General features: G+C 42.4%; 1 protein-coding gene across 1 annotated transcript in view; it reads left to right on the plus strand.

The window, feature by feature from the left end:
- jarid2b (jumonji and AT-rich interaction domain containing 2b) overlaps positions 1 to 17,318 on the plus strand; it is a 107,925-nt gene that overhangs the window by 45,605 nt on the left and 45,002 nt on the right. Inside the window, exons 2-3 of the mRNA XM_065948151.1 lie at positions 6,700 to 6,826; positions 16,178 to 16,304. Of these exons, the coding sequence (XP_065804223.1) occupies positions 6,700 to 6,826; positions 16,178 to 16,304 (254 nt within the window). The remainder of the gene's footprint in view (positions 1 to 6,699; positions 6,827 to 16,177; positions 16,305 to 17,318) is intronic.

A 17,318-nucleotide genomic window follows, 5' to 3' on the forward strand; every position in this document is an offset into this window, starting at 1 on the left:
TGCTCCACAGGGCTGAATGGCGCTGGCAGTCTGTCACTTAAGCACGCTCAGATAGATTCAGACCAAGCGTGCGTGCAGGAGTGCGCAAATGCAGACGGCTGATATGATTGACAATGCAGATGCGATGTGTGTGCGCGTGCGTGTGCGTATGCATGTGTGTGTCTTTGACACTTAGCTCAGCAGGTGAGACATTACTGGTGAGGCTGCAGACAGAGGGCATTGTTTAGAGGGACAAGCCTTTTTGTGCTGCATGTGTAGGTACAAGGAGAAACGATGGGCTCAAACTACTTTTTTTTCTGCCTTTTTCTGGAAGAAAATGGCTGAAAATCAAGGAGGTATCTTTTCATCTTGTTGGTTTTAAACCCTGAAAATCTTCTGGATCCATGTGTTGGGGCTATCCCAGCAACAGCTATATAGTTTAAAAGGAAGGCACTCTGGCTGCACATACACTCTTCCATGCATACATTCCGATGCAGTGAGCTTGTGGTGTAATGAGGCGATTATATATAGGGCCTCTCGTCCCCAGTAACCCCACAACCTTGTTCCACTCGCCCTATTCACTCGCTCTCCAAGCTGAGCTAAGCATCCGGCCTACTTGAGGCCATAAGGGACACAAGGACCAGGATGTAGTTAGGATTGGAATGTGAGCTTTTTTTTGAGCAGGAACACGTGCTCTCTAGCTGAGGAAGTCTGCCTCGTTTTTCAGCCCCTCATGCTAACGTTGGAGATGCTGAAGAGGCATTTGTAATAAAAGGCACAGTTTGTTTGAAGGTGCCAGGGTGCATGCTGGGAAACAAAAGGCAATAATTTAAAGCTCAAAAACATGCTACTCAGATGTTCTTATTTGCATCTTTTTACACACAAGATTGCTTTGAAGAGCTCTCGATCACATTTTCTAGGTTTTTTTTTTTTTTTTTTTAATGCTTTGCAGTTGTTTGTAGTTTCCCCAAAGGATCATAATCAACATGCCTTAAATGCGTCTAATCCACAAAGAGTTTTCATAACCCTAAGAAAGGTTACATTAGTACATTTGGGAAAGTAAGTTATCGGCGTCATCTGCTCCACTTTGTGAACCCGGAGCAGTCACATCCCTGCAGTCATCTGGAGCACATGTGTCGGAGAGAGATCAAGATGTGCGAGGCGGAGCGGGAAGAAAAAGAGGGGTAGCAGTGGGGTAAAGACTAGTCCTGACTACTGGATACAATAAACCCCCAAGCTTTGTTAAACTAACATTTCTCCTCCGTCCATATCTCTCTCTCTCTCTCTCTCTCTCTCTCTCTCTCTCTTCTTTCCCTCCTTTTGAAGGCGAATGTGTGTTAGAATAACAGATTTTTTTTGGGCCGGTTTTGTAGAGCAGATCACAGCTGGCGCGTGGCCCACATTCCTCTGCCATGACATCCGCACAGTCGACAGCAGCGCGCGGCTATTTTTAGAACAGCTAGTGAGGACGCACACTCACACATACGCACACGCAGACATGTACGTATATGAATATCAAAGTGTGAGAATTTTATCTGGTTTTGTTTTCTATCTTAGTATTTATTTATAATACAACTGATTATTGAGTGTCAAGTAATTGATACAACATTTTGGCTAAGTTTTTCTTTTGGCGCTTTTATTCAAAAGTTCCATATTGCACAATTTATTGAACTAACATAATTACATCCGAATATCTGAAACCAATTTGATCACTTATTTTTTTTTCAAATCAGTTGTGCTACTATTTCCTGTTACGGAGATGGAAACATCTGAGCTGCAGGGCTGATGTTAGCGTAGCTGCATGTCACACTTGCACACACAGACCTCGAGGACAATGCAGATTTTCTTAAAGGCGCATTGCAGCAAATTGTATAGTATGCCATTTCACACATTAAACTGGGCACACGTGTACATCCTTCCCTTCTCATCCTTCTCCTGTTTCTATTAATACCATGGCTCCTTCTTTTTTTTTTTGCATTCCCTTTTACACACAGTTGATGTAACTCACTTATTTCCTCATCAGAGTTATGGATACCTCCTTCTGCTGTGGGGAGAGGATTGTTGAGGAAGACTTTGGGTTGTGAAATGGAACCAGCTCTATTTCTCATCCAGTTAGATGAACACATACAGATGCAGGGAGAGATGAATCCCACTAAGGCTCTTGACTTTGTGTAATCTGTCACAATGCTGCAAGCTTTTCAACATTTGCTCAATTTTGTGATTGTTCTGTTGTTGGTAAAACTCTTGTCTACAAGATTTCCTCTGGCTGTTTATTCACTGGATCTTTTCCCACTCTAATATATTTAAGTGTGTGTATTTCCAACACAGTACTAAACTTATTATCTTACCAAACATCCTAGAGGGTGATGACATATTTTAAAGCACTAAAGCCTTGTTCTACTCCAGAAAAGTGTCAGGAAAAATAATACAAATGTAACCAAAGTGTCATATTTTCTCATTTTGATTCACTCTTTTAAGGATACATTTTATGGGTTAAAATGTTTAACGAAGCCCAGCGGGAAAGGTATTACGTTGGTATACTTCCAGGGCTGTCTGTCAGCACGTGTGTGTCTAACGACAGAGAGAGCGAGAGAGCGAGAGAGCGAGAGAGAGAGAGAGAGAGGAAGAGGAAGAGGCTTACCTTTCAAGCACAGTATCCCTATGGATGCCTAAAAGCTGTCTGTCTGCGTATTTGTGTGGTTTTTTTCGCTGCTCGGATTACCTGTGTATTGCCAGGGAGTCGGGGGAGGGGTTGCCGGGTGACAGTAGGCACACAAGCATCACTTTGGTCACACACACACACACACACACACACACACACACACACACACACACACACACACACACACACACACACACACACACAGGGCACAGAAAAGGTCCCTGCGCTCATTAGTGGAATTCCAGCAGCCTGATGGGAGCTGGTCGGGGTGTGGATGTGTGTGTCAGTGCCAGGTAGTGCTCGGCTGGCAGTGCTTTGTGTTAGAGCTGTCTCTAAAGAGCTCTGGCATTACCTCAGAAACACACACACACACACACACACACACACACACACACACACACACACACACAAATGCACACAATGTCTGACTGGGAAACTGAGATGCAGCACAATTAGGTTTACTGCTTATTTGAGTCTATGTTTCCCCTCCTCTGTCATGCCATTGCAGAAAGTGTGAATACCTTCAGATTTTATTTTTTTGCATGCAATTGCTGCTCAACAGTACTTTATTTTTCCCCCCTGGAAAGCACACACACATAGACACATAAGGTGTGAGCCTTGGCCTGGAAAAGATGTCCAGCTGCCTCTCAGGTCAGATCAACAGTTAACAGTTGGGGGGAAGGTTGAGAAAAACCGCCAATGGTCTGAAGAAATGAAAAGCTAAATGTCAGGTTTCAGGGCATGGCTGAAATAGAGCAGCTCGCCCAGCTGATGAGTCAGTCAGCTTTTTTTACCCTGTTTTTATTTTTATTTTTTCCTGAAACCTTGTTATGTTTACAGTGCAAGAAATATGTGTGGCATGCTGCCAGAATCTGAGAAGAAACCAGAGAGAAAGTGAGAGAAAAGAAATGCACGAGTTTTGAGGTCAATTTTTGGGTTGCAGATTCGTTTCCTCCTTTCGGTGCTGTTTTGTGTGTGCGTGTGTGTGTGTGTGTGTGTGCATATGCATACCGTAAATATTTATGACTTATAATATTTCCCATTTTTCATGTGGTCTCATGACACCAGGAGGGAAAGAGTGAGAGAGATCTCTGGGTATTTGTGCTTACCTGGCAGGCTTTTACACACATGAGAATGGATTAGTTGACATTAAGTACAGCAGAAAATGACATAATTAATACTTGCAATAGCTTCTTGCTTGTGTGTGTACTCATGTGTGACAGTGTAATGAGGGACTGCTTGCCACACACACACACACACACACACACACACACACACACACACACACACACACACACACACACACACCCTACCAACCTCTGTCACATGCAGCAAACCAGTGGTGCACTGAACAGGGTGTGTTGTGTGTGTGTGTGAGAGCAGCATGCACACTGTATGCAGGGAGATGTGGCTGTCACACTTCAGCTCCATCATGTGAAGACACCCAGCTTTTAATCCACACCCCCCCTTCTCCTTTTTACTACCGCTGAGGCCTCGTCCCCAAGGCCCCCGAGAAGACCTGGAAAATCAAAACAATACTCTGCACAGACTTATTTTTATCTGCTCAGGAGACAAAAAAAAATCCACAGAAGAATGATAAACAAGCAAAGTCTTCAGTCTTGTCAATAGTGTCAAAAATGATTAAGGGATGTGCCGTGAATGAAGTGAGTGAATGAGGCCATATGATTTCTGTTTTTTACTACAGGGAAGATAATGAACCAAATCAAATGATTTGAAGGGATTTTTTTTCTTCCTCTTCTGCTTGCAGACTTGTTCTTTTCTGACCCACTTGTGGCCTTTAATTAATCCTCAAAGGAAGCACTAGGCTATAACACCAAGAGGTTCATCTGACCTTACACCTCAAACATGTTAAAATATGACCTGTAACTGATCTGACCTGAAACATGTATTTTGTTTCAGAAATGCCATCACACTGTAAGATCATCACCCTGTACTCCTGGACTTTTAAATGTTCACACACCCTGTAGCGATGCAGCTATAGTTAGTCATTTGTCTGTGCTGATTAGAAGGCTTCGATTGATTGAATGATTTGATTTGATTGTCGTGTCACAGTCGAAAACAAGGTGACAAGTCACCATTATTAACCGAAAACACCAGCTTCCTTAAAAAATAGCATGAGGTTCTGTAGCTCACAGGGAATAGTGATATTGACCCAATTTTATGATGTTTTTAAGTGATTTCCATTCTCATGTCCCATAATCAAAGTAAATATATCCTCACATCTCAGGTATCTTCTATCTTGTATAAATAAGTCTAAAAAGATAAAAATATACGAGCAGCAGTCATTGCCGTAGCATTAATTTCACTGTGTGAAAGAAGGAAAGTTAGTCTAATCCTAACATTATGCAGCCTCCCACAGCCAGTCAGACAGAAATACAGGCTGAGACAGACACACACACACTCTTTCTGCCTTTTTTGAGAGCTCACTAATGGAGCACACTATATATATATATATATATATATATATATAGCTGTTATCTTGTTATTAAAGCGGCGCTAAAACATCTTTGAGTAATTATTTTCTCGCTAGGTGGAGACTTTTAATACACACTGCGCTGATGTCACCACGATGCCCGCCAGCTGCTTTCGCTGAGCCAACTCTGAGTGATCTGAGTCAACTGGATAATAAGAAAAGCGCTCCCACACACCGTGCTGGTTCCTCGTCTGCCTCTCGCATTACATTTGACTCAGACGGGAGGAAGACAAGCCGAACAGGATCAGAAATGTTTTTTAATTCAAATAATTAGCATACATTAGCTTCCTCGCACAAAGAGGCAGAGAGTTTTTTTTCCCTTCTTTGCTCAAACCTCACAGCTGAAATCTACTCGCCCCATGGCTCGACTAGAGAAAAGCTATTTCCAGTTTCCATTATTTATTAATACCTCTTTGTTGTTGCTCATGTCCTAATCTCATTTCCTTTAGGCGTTGTTCGACATCAAACACAGCTGCTGGAGCACTGAGTGTAGCAGAGCGGGGGGAGAAGTATGGTTATTGCAGTTGGACTCAAACTAAAGACGCTTTTAACAAGGCTCGCTGCTGTGGAATATTCTTCTATGAAGCTGTTAAAAGTCTAAATACGATCAATATGACACTTTGAACAAATCGTTTGCTTTGATGTGATCTACGTTCTGTTGAAACTGACTTGGAGAAAAACTTGTCAATTGTGGAAAAAAGTGTTGAGTGTAACTCTTGAGTGTGACATCTTTGACAATAACATCTTCTGTTTAAAAGTCTCTCTATCAGAGATTAACAGCACATGGACTCATAGTCCCATGATGCCGGTCTCATTTACTTCCTACCCATTCATCAGCGTGGCCCTTTCATATCATGGCATTGTGGTGATGCAGTCCTCTGTGCATTCTAATGCTAATGCATTTCCCTGCATCTAACTGCATGCTAATGCATCAATATGCTAATGCTATGTCATGCTAATGCCACAATGTAGCAAGGAATTGGAACAGGAACAATATGTCATGAGATTCCCGTATTAAGAAACTTTGTTGTCTGTTTCTCTTTATTACATTAGTCATTACTTTTCATTGTTTTGACGCTGGCTACATACTTGTATTTGCTGATTCTTGTTGTCTGATCTTAGTTATGCTAACTGTCTGTGGCTATGGTTACATTATTCGTCTAAAGACCCATTCCGGAGCTGTTTTTAAAGAATCTAAAGTGTGAGAAAGATACAGAAAAACTTTATGACACGTCATTGACATTGAAAATTGGAAATGGACAGTCTGGACTGACTAGTGTTTTAACTTTTGTGTTTGGTATCTTCAGAGAACTGTCCATTAAGCCAAACTTTGGTGGTCTTTCTGGTGTCTGGCAACCAAACCAAAGGTGAAAGCTTAGTCACAACCTGGTTCAACCTGCACACCTGCAGCCTTTGTCGCTTCTATCTGTCCACCAGCTTTGATTTTTCAAAGACAATATAGTAATTGCGATCTGTCTTTATCAAAGTAACACACACCTTCTTTGTTGTTTACTGTCAGTGACAGTAATCTGTACTAACCCGTTCTCTCTGGATGTTTCCACAGGATGACAGTGATGGAATCCCGTGGTCGGAGGAGCGGGTTATGCGAAAGGTGCTTTATCTCTCACTAAAGGAGTTTAGGAGTGCACAGAAACGGCAGCTGGATGGAGACGGAACCACAAACTCCAATGGTGAGTTCAAGTATTAAATGCAACAACATACCTTTCCCCACAGTGTTTACTTTGAATTAAAGCTTTCCACTTAGCTATAGTGGTGTGATGTCCTGGTCATTTTGGTTATTATTAAAGAAAACTGACCTCATTTCAGATTTGTTTCTACAGTGTAGAACTTAAGACTGATTGCAGTGGTTCAAACATACTTAACATCAGTCTAAAAAGAAGTTTCACATTCTTTAACTTGAAATCAGTTTAGACTGATTGTATCAAGAAATACAATCCTTAAATAAAGAATATGTTGACATTAAAACGTTTGACATGTTTACATTTTAAACGTGTTGGCAAAATGAAAGAAGCCCAGAAAAGATTTTACTGCTGTAGCATTATCAGAGATGCCAATAATGATCGGCTTGGATGACATTACTGTCTCAGTCTTTTTGTACTTTCCTTTAATCGTGGGCGAGTTTTATTACCTAGTGAAGGGGATATATTATGAAGAATTCACTTTAAAAGTGTTGTTGAACATATATTTGGGTAACCTGAGTGTCTACTGACCCACAAAATATGAAATAAACCCATCCAGTCCTTTGTTTGTGGTCTGCATAAGTCTTACAACACAGAGAAAAATGCTCAGTTTCAAATTTGCTCCCATTGTGATGTCACAGTGGGATTTTGGTAAAAAAAAACCCCCCTTCCTCCCCTGGTATCTCCACCCATGGACTCCACAACCAGCCTAGAACAAAACTTTTGCGCATGTCCGCCATTTTTCTTCTCATTACAGAGGAGTGATGTCTACTGGGAAAATTCAGGGGGGGGTCATTACATTTAAAGAGACACACACACCAAAACAGAGCGTTCTGAGAGAGCTGGTTTATACAGGGTTTATGGTTTATACCTCCTCTGGTGCTTGATTCATGTTATATTTTGACCAAAGCACAGCACAGATGTTTCATTTAGACCACAGGGGGACTGTTTGAAAAGGTGGAGAAGGGGGATAATATGTCCTCTTTAAAGACTTCGCATGTTTTCTTTTTATACACAATCTGATGTAGCTTAAAATGGACACAAACAAATGAAGAACATAAGATCAAGGACTCTCATTTGCCTTTTGTTGTGGGTCAGTGGGCAGCGAGTTTCAGTCTTTCAATGTGCTGGTTCAGTGTCACGTCCTCAAAGGAACCATTGAACCCAAAGTTTTTCCCCCTTTTTGTTGATCAAGCATCAAACCGAAGAACCCCAGCGTGTTGGAAGTGTTTTTAATCTTTCCCAGCTTGGACATTTACACATTCCCCTTGTGTCAGCTCTCATTAAAAACATGGACTCATAGAAGCCCCGACATGAATTAATACCTGAAGTTGTTTAGTCAAATCCAGTTCCAGGTGGAAGCCCGCTACCGTAACACTTGAGGGATTTCTCTGTTGTATTGTGTAAACCTGAAACAACAGAAGAAGAGTGAGAGCACAGAGGGGAAGGAGGGAGGGAGGGGGGTGCGTGATGAAGAGCGAGTGTTGAACCAGACTGCCACCTTGTCTTTGTTTGACACCGGTGCTTCCACACACACACAAAAAAAACCCTCAGCCTGCCGACAGCGGAGATTTGAACTTCACACGTGCCTCAGAAGCTATTCTCAGCTGACATTAACACAACCCAGACACTGAAAGAAGGGAAAGCCGTGCAACCATCGAGCTCTGCAGAAAGAGAGAAAGAGAGAGAGAGAGAGAGAGAGAGAGAGAGAGAGAGAGAGAGGCGGGAGGGAAGTCTCTTTTGAAAAGAAGCTTATCTTTCATACTGTGCTTTCTCACTTCCTTATTTTCTCATGTTTTTCTTTATTATATCTGTCTCCACACTTTCATTTCTTCTCTCTATGCCTGTGCAGAACCCCCCCCCCCCCCCCTCCCTGTACCTAGTGTATCTCTGTTTGTCTGTCTGGCATCTCATAGCTGCCACTCCACAGCTCCTCAGGGCCTTTTAAGCCGCCGCGGGAAGCTGACCTTATCGCCTGAATAAAAATGAGTCATTAGAAAGCGTTGGCGGCCTGTCGTGCCGGGGGTAACCACAGCAGCCTGCACTCACACAAAAGGGAGCCGGGCTGAATAGACGGGCCCTGCTGTTTTAGAGCACCATGGGTTAGTAAGGCTTTTGGAGGCTGTAAGAGCGGGCACGGTTTCCCCGTTTTTTGCATAGATGTTGTGGTGAAACTGTCAGCCATTTTGGAGGATCGCACCCAGCGTGTGCTACTTCCTGAATGGTCCACTCACGCTGGTTTAGAGGATTGACGGTTTGTGAGTCTGGGCTTTAATGGAGCCAGGCATGTGCCACAGTTCAGAATCATGAGGGCTTTATTGTGAAACTACTAACCATTTGAGAGCCAGGCCATGCAAACACATGATCATCAGATAGAGTTTAACAAGGTGATTGAATAGAGAGAACTGTCACATCCTTTTCCTATACATGCGTTGATGGATAATTTGACTTTGAGATAATTAATAAAGGGAAATAAAAGTTATCACATACTTTCTTTTTTCAAAAATCTCATTCATTTGCTTTATATTGTTTTATGTTTCTCAGTCGCTTGTTATAAACTTTATATTTTAGATTAGTTCTTTTGGTCCAGCAAAGTCTACAATTTGACATTTTGGCTGTTGGAAGCCAGAATGGGCAATTTTAGAAAAGAACTGTAAAAGGAGGCTGATCATTTCCTCAACTACTCAGATAATTCCTTTGGTCAAAAAAAAAAGGGTTAAGACGCTTCCTGAAGATAACTAAAAAACCTGAAGAATGAATCATCAAAGAATTTGCGCCATTTCTTGCTAGAAAAAATGACCAAAATGTCAGATTCTCTCTTATCTCCTGGTCATTTAAAACCGTTTTTATTCCATTAGTATTTTAGCTTATGCCCACACATAATCCCATTACATAAATGAATGTTCTCGCAATATCATCCTTACACTTCAGTCATCAAACCTTAGTCTATTGTGCGTCATCATTTCATCCATTCATCGCTTGCTAATGTTATTATGAGACTTCCTGCTTCATTTATTCACATTTTGTTCACTCATGTATCACCAAGTCGTTGTCCATCAACCTTAAAGGGATTACGATCTCTGACAGAGAACTTCACGACTCAGGGTTTGAGATTGATAATAAATATTATCATTTTGTGATTTATGCTTATTGTTCCAAACCAATACCAAGTAAGACATTAATGCAAATAAAGGGTTAGGTAGGTGGTGCCCCAAATTTCTTAATGAAAAAAAACAAACAATTTAGGCTAAATAATATAAATAGTTCTGTAATTTAATATCAGAAATAAAAACAGTTGTTCGGCAATACTCTCCGGATCTGGTATGTTTAAAGAAAAACAACGAGCACTTTGCTTGAGTATTTCCTGAAATTAGCACCCACCACTTTAGGAAATAGGTGTCACCTGACTAAAGGAGGTAACCTGGCTCTACACGTCTTTAACGCAGCTTGTAACTCCCTCCCATTGGTGCTTGTGTCCACCTCTTTTCTTTATTTATAAACCTTCATCCAACCCAGACTCTCTCTCCTCCTCCTCACTCCGTCACTGTGTGGCAGCAGTGGCTATCTGTTGTAAAGGGGGTGTGGCCGTCTGTCAGTCAGCTGTGTGTGTGTGTGTGTGTGTGTGTGTGTGTGTGTGTGTGTGTGTGTGTGTGTGTGTGTGTGTGTGTGTGTGTGTGTGTGTGTGTGTGTGTGTGTGTGTGTGTGTGTGTGTGTGTGTGTGTGTGTGTGTGTGTGTGTGTGTGTGTGTGTGTGTGTGTGTGTGTGTGTGTGTGTGTGTGTGTGTGTGTGTGTGTGTGTGTGTGTGTGTGTGTGTGTGTGTGTGTGTGTGTGTGTGTGTGTGTGTGTGTGTGTGTGTGTGTGTGTGTGTGTGTGTGTGTGTGTGTGTGTGTCTGAGTCTATCTCCCCACCTACCCAGACTTCTCCCTGCCAGTAGCCAGCAATTATGCCATCTCTCTAACCACTTTACCTCTCGCTGTTGGCAGCCGTCCATCTCTGTGTCCCATCACACTTCCTGCTTCTCCCGCTCTCCTTGCCTGCATTATTTAACAAAATGACATTATGCCCTTCTGCGTCCTGGCTTCCGCTCCATCCTCCTCCTCCTCCAGCCTCAATCCTCCTCTTCCTCTCCGTTTCTCATCCCTATCTCTCCTTGTCCGCCTGTCCTCTCCGCTCGTCTCTCTCTCTCTCTCTCTCTCTCTCTCTCCGGATGCAGGGATTCATTACACATCAATAGGACTCTGGTTACTGCCTTCTCCGCAAGCTCCTGTCTCCTCTCTCCACTCCTGCTGCTCCATCTCCTGGATTATGTATCTCCACACCGCCCTCTACCTCCCTCCTGTTACCTCCATCCGTCTCTGTCCCCCCCCCCCCCCCCCCCCCCACCACCTCCCTCTTTTCTGCTTTGTCCTTCCTGTCCTCTGCCCCGTCTGTCTTAACTATCTACACTATCTGTCACCTACATCCTCCCTCTTTTTCTCCCATTCCTCCTCCGTCTCCACCTCTCCTCTCCTCTTCTCCCAATCATTCGAGCTGCACCCCTTTTACCTCGCTGTCTCCCTCTCCCTTTTCCTCCCTCTCCATTTCCCCGAGAGAGCTATTGATGGAGGAGCTGGCTGCTGGCCAAAAAAAAACGGAGAAGGGGACTCCCTCTTTGCCCCCTTCTCCGACTGTCCCTTCTCTTTCCTCCTCCTGTCTGTCTGCCCGCCTCAGGACCTGCCGCTTCTACACCGGTTTTTTTTTTAATGCACGTCGTCCCCTTTTCCGTCAGTGCTCGCTCGGGCTGTCACTCCTCTGTCTCTCTGTATTTCCCATGCTGCCTGCCCCTTCCATGGCCCGAGTGGCAGCCGTGGCAGCAAAAAACCACTGTGTGGGCCCCTTGATTTTTCTCCCTGGAAAACCACCAGAGAAGGAAAGAAGGCGGGATAAAAAGCAGACAAATAAGAGAAGTAGCAGAAAGAGGGATAAAGCTGATAAAGTGATTAAAGCGTTAACATCTATTCTGTCTCCTTTCAAGGCCGGGAAATAAAACCATCCCTCCCCTTTTTGATGCTTTAGATTTAAAGCCTTGAACTGCACAGTGTTGTCTGCCTTTGTTCTGGCTTGTGGTAATGTGTCGTGCAGGGATGTTTGATCCAATTCTGGAAGGAGGAACAACAGATTTTGGGGCAATTTGAAATCTAAAGCAGTCAATTTTTAGTATCTGCTTTTACGCCAAAGAATGTCTGGGAATGGATACTTAGGGGAGTTTCCCCTAAAATAAGACTAAACACATTGTTTCTTTTTATATCATCCTGTGTTTTTAATCGTACACAGGCTCAGAGGATTACTTGAACAAAGGGCATGGAATAGAATAGTAGTGCTTTTATTTTGCAAATGTTTGAATTTCAACTACAGTTTTCACAGAATCTTTGACTCATGAGGCGGATATCAAAATACAAATTGCTTTAATTTATCTCCTCACATAAAAACATTTAATCAAAGCTAAATTACAACCCTCATACCGTTCTCTGTTCATTAGCTATGACATCACACTCATTTTTACATTAAGCCCCTGTTTTATCCGTCTCCTAATCAAGAACCTTAAAAGTGCTCGCTCTGCCCCGACAATGATTCTTATGGCATGACTACTCTGCTATACTTATTATAGCAGCTCCTACTAATAGGCTCCTCTCAGCCCTGTGATACGCCATGTTACGCAACGTACCTCTGCTCGCTCCCTGCTTCTCTCCAGAGACTTGGGAGGTGAACAGAGTGAGACGATGGGCTTAGTTAAGCATGCATAAATCTGATTAGAAACTCCCACCCCAAAGGAGCAGCTAGTGGGAAGGTATACTTGTTTCATTCCCCTCTGCAGCAGCCCCCCCATCTTATTCCAGGCTCAACCTCTGCCACAGCAGCCAGGAGCTTGGATTTAGGCTTTGGCATTTTTCACCGCCCTGTCTTACCCCTCTCCAGCCCCTTTGCCATCCCATGATTCCTTGCTCTGCCCCTCAGATGGGCATTCATGTGCAACCAGCATATGTCAAACAACTCTTCGGAGGGATAGACTGAGGGAGGGAGAGAGGGGAGTGGAGAGGAGGAGGGGCAGACAATAAAATGGGCCTGTGTCTGTTTATTTGTGTTCTATTGGGACATCATGTGTCAGTCATTTTCTGAGCACAATTAAAGTTAATGAGCTATTTGGTTTCACAGGCCAGACATATTGTCCAAAAATTCCTCATACAACAGTTTGCACCGTTTTCCCCTCTTTGTAGTGCCTCCATCAATTATTATTCATAATCAGTGTGTCCTTGGTCACACATTAAGCTCCTCCAACACCGTGTGGTGGAAAATCACTGCAATATTCTACCACAACATATTTAGCATGCCCGACATTGTGTTGTTGCATAGAAGCCACATATTAATCTTTATTTTAAAAATGATACCAGTAACGGTGCAAAGAAATATTTTGCTGCAACAACACAAAAAACCGGCTGCTTTTTTCTGCAAAGATTGGGACTTCTAAACAGAATGGAGACATCATCGTTCTCTTAACTTCACTTAACCAATAATGAACTCTTGCTAAAGAGGATGCATAACCTTTTGCCCACACACACACACGCACACACACACATTTGCACTTAGCCAGCTGGACAGTGCAGATTTAAATTCACATCCAGTTGGCCAGGTGCAGAAGACATTTTGGAATTATATGAACTAAATTAAAGACGATCTTATTAGATCAAGCAGTTGTTGATGGAAATTTCCTCCGGGGATTTAATTTGCAATTTCCAAAAAGTAATAAAAATAAATATATCATAATGAAAATTAAATTAGCAGTAAGACTAAAGTATCATATTAAAAGTCTCTCTCTCTCTCTCTCTCTCTCTCTCTCTCTCTCTCTCTCTCTCTCTCTCTCTCTCTCTCTCTTTATCTATCTCATATTTTCAGATAAATTGAATTTTCCGCTGCTTCACAATTTTTCCCAAAAAACTTAATTGTACCTTTTAGGCTGAAAGCAGAAACTTCAAAGGACTTTTTAAGTAAACCTCTCGATTGATTACAGGCACTTGGATGCGAGTCCTTCGTGCAAACAGTGACATTGCAATGCAGTGATTCATTTTGCATATAGACTTAGTGGCTCTCTTAAACACCAACATAAAGCATTGCGAGCAGTGCTGATGCCTTACTCACTGCGCCGGCGCTTGTTAACTCTCTGACCGCAACGATGTGTGTGTGATGACTGTGCCTCCACCCTCAGGTACTGACCTGCCCTGCGTGTGTGAGGGGAAACCAACACACGCAATAAGTGTCTACGCAATAAGGAAATATTTTGACTCAAGTGTGCGTGTGGGCTTCATTCGGCCTTGAGCACATTTATAAATCTCATTAAATCACATGTTTGAAAGCTGCTCTTACCAGCTCCCACACTGTCATTTGTAGTGTAGGAGCACTACTTCCCCTCTCCGTCCCATCATTATGAGAGGACACAAACGCTCGGGCTTGTTCCAACAGTAGCGTCCTCCTCACTAACAGGATATCAGTCAAGTTGCCACTCATCCTTAACCGTGGCCCCCTTGTCTTTATTATCTTAATTTATTTTCCTTTTTTGACACCCACTATTAGAACATTTGAAGAGCCGGGTGAGTGACACATCCCTCTGAAGCGTCAGTCAAATGGAATTTCACTGGGTGTGCAGTGAGAGGCGATAATCTCAGGAAAAACCTCAGTGACATGCCAAGTGGAAAGGTGAATGAAAGGCTTTTCTGACAGCTTTTCTTTCAGTTAAACAAACCGCGGGGAGTTTGAGCGTTCAGTGAGTCATCGTTTGTTTTTGCAAAATGATGGTGAATAATTGAACAACCTGCCAAAACCAGAGTCCAGCCAGGCATGAATACATGTCAAAACGGGTCAAAAGTAATTAATTATTGCCAGTGTCAAAAGTTTTGATTGTTGCAATGCTCACTTACTGGTCTGCTTTCGGCTTTATTTAGGCAGGTAGAGCAGTGCAGTTTTAAAAACATTTGACTTTCCCCATCACACTTAACTTACTTACAGTCTCTCTTGGCAGCTTCTTCTTCTTCTTTTTTCTTTTTTTAATAACTCCCAAAAGCTCTCGACTCCCTTAGTTGTTTTCCCAACAAGTTCTCTCATTCACACAAGCCCGTGTGACACGTTTCCAAGAATCACAAGAACTGCCCATGAGCAAATGGAGCCCTGTGATATCTATTCAATGTGGTTGTCTTCCTTAATTACCATTGACTTCCATTCTCTCTGTTTGGCCTAATTTGAAGTCTCTGTGCCTGTTGTTTCTTTTGATTTAAGAATCTGTCTGAGGGCTTTATTTTGTTTGTCTGACTTGCTTGCTAAATATTTAATTAGGTGCCTCTGTCAATCGGGCTCACCGAGAATGTCAAGTCCAGAGAGAAAATCTGCTCACGTCTCTCAGGCTCGTTACTTTTTCTTTCTTTCTATGCTTTTGTCAAGGGGTATGCATCACATACCATCATGACCATTATAAAAAAACCCAAAGATGAATGAGTAACACTCTCTTTTCCCAAAAGCCAGCGTCAATGATGCTGCAACCTTTTTAGTAAACAAACAGATATGTCTGCAGACATTTGGCTGCTCATCGGTGCAGTTTATTTACAGTAAATATGTTTGAAGAATGAGCTTTCTCTGTCCTATCTGCTCCTTCATTTGTGTCTTTCCTCCGTTTCTCTTGTCCTGTATCCACTCCACACTGTCAGATGAAGCAGACCTCCCATAATCATATCAAAAGAAAAGTGTCCACTCTGTCTCAGCCCTCTGCGCTGTTTCCAATCAAAACCAGAAGCCTTTATTAGAACTGTCAGAGTAAAAACATTGTTGGTTCCCTGAGGACTCTCTATTTCAATGTAATATTAATCCTCTAAGGAGTTTTTTTTCTTGGGAATGAAGAAGTCTGAAATGAATATTAATGTCTCTTTATGACCTGAAAAGGTAAACAGGACTGTCAGCGAGAGGATTGATTCATTCTATAAAGTTACGTTTATGGCTTAGAACTGCTGTTTTTACCTGTGATTACCTGCTTCCTGCCAAAACATCAATCCACTGGAAATATTCACCATGAGAGATTTGACAGGGAAAGAAAGCAGAATGAGATTTTTGGTGAAAAAAATAAACTAAATAAAAATGTGAAGGACAATACCAGCAAATACTGCTTTGTCTTTTGGGGTCGCCAAATACGACTGAAAACTTCCTCACAGGAGCTTTAAGCGGCCTGGATCATAAAACATCCGCAAAGGACCTTGACAGATTTCTGAAGGTGGAAAGCAGTGGTCCAATATTTCCTGGTGACACTGTCTCTGATTCTCTCCTCAGGTTCTTTAGCCAACGGGCAGCTGAACGGCTCGGGGTCCAAAGGCGGCCACAAACAAGATGGGTCCTTGCACTCTCAGGGCCTGGATGGGGGCAGCAAGTACGGCGAAGACGGTCCTGCAAAGAAGAGGTGAGACTGTGTGTGTGTGTGTGTGTGTGTGTGTGTGTGTGTGTGTGTGTGTGTGTAAGGTTACTAATCCTGATTTAAAGAGTCATGAGTCTTGCATTGTTGTAGGAACATGAGCCTGGTGTCTGTGTGTGTTTTTAACGTCAAAGGCTGCTGCTGCTAATGATACTGTGAGTGTGACAGTTTGAAACTCTCTGCACTTATTCAAAGCTGTAAGTGCAGCTCAGCTCTGATGAATCTCCTGAGCGGTAGAGTTAAAAACCTGCCAACATTATACCAGCTGCTTTTAATTTTTCCTTACTCACATGCTTTATCTTCTTCTCCCCCCCCTACCTTCTCTCTCTATTGTGTAATAAATGCTCTCTGCCTCCTCTCTCTAACATCCCCAGCCAAATCAATTCATAATGTTTCAGGGCTACTTTGTGCCTGCATTGATTTATGAACTTCGTGCACACACTCTCTTTGTCATTTCTTTTCTCTTCGCTCCTCTGGACAAGAGCAAGTTCACCCATTAGTTTCTGCAGCGGAAGATGACAGACAACAAGTAGACTAAATAGTGCCACCCTGTACAGGGCGATGGGCTCCTTTTTAATTAGCACACATCATCTCCCAGACAAATGTCATTTATAATGAGCTAATTTAAGGATTGTTGCCATGCCTTTCCAAACAGATCATTTCAAAATGGAAGTTGTTACAGAGTGCTATAAGCGATTATATCAGGCCAGCATAATTTTTTATTTTAAAGAAAACATTTATTTCACAGGAAAATTGGAATGGATTTTTATTTTAAGTTATATGATTCGTTTACATTTTTTTTTTTAGCTTCCTCTGAAAAATACTGAATCTTTGAAGCAGGTCTTTAAACCACAAGCTGTAAAATGTGTTTTCTTCATATTCAAGAGTGTACAGCAGAATAAAGTGGCCTGTGTGGATTTTTTTTTTCTCTGCCACAAAAACATCCACGCATATTAAAAATACACGATTACTCTCGCACTTTCATTTCGATGATAAAAACAA

Source organism: Labrus bergylta, chromosome 19, assembly GCF_963930695.1.
Source record: "Labrus bergylta chromosome 19, fLabBer1.1, whole genome shotgun sequence".
Lineage (NCBI taxonomy): Eukaryota > Metazoa > Chordata > Actinopteri > Labriformes > Labridae > Labrus > Labrus bergylta.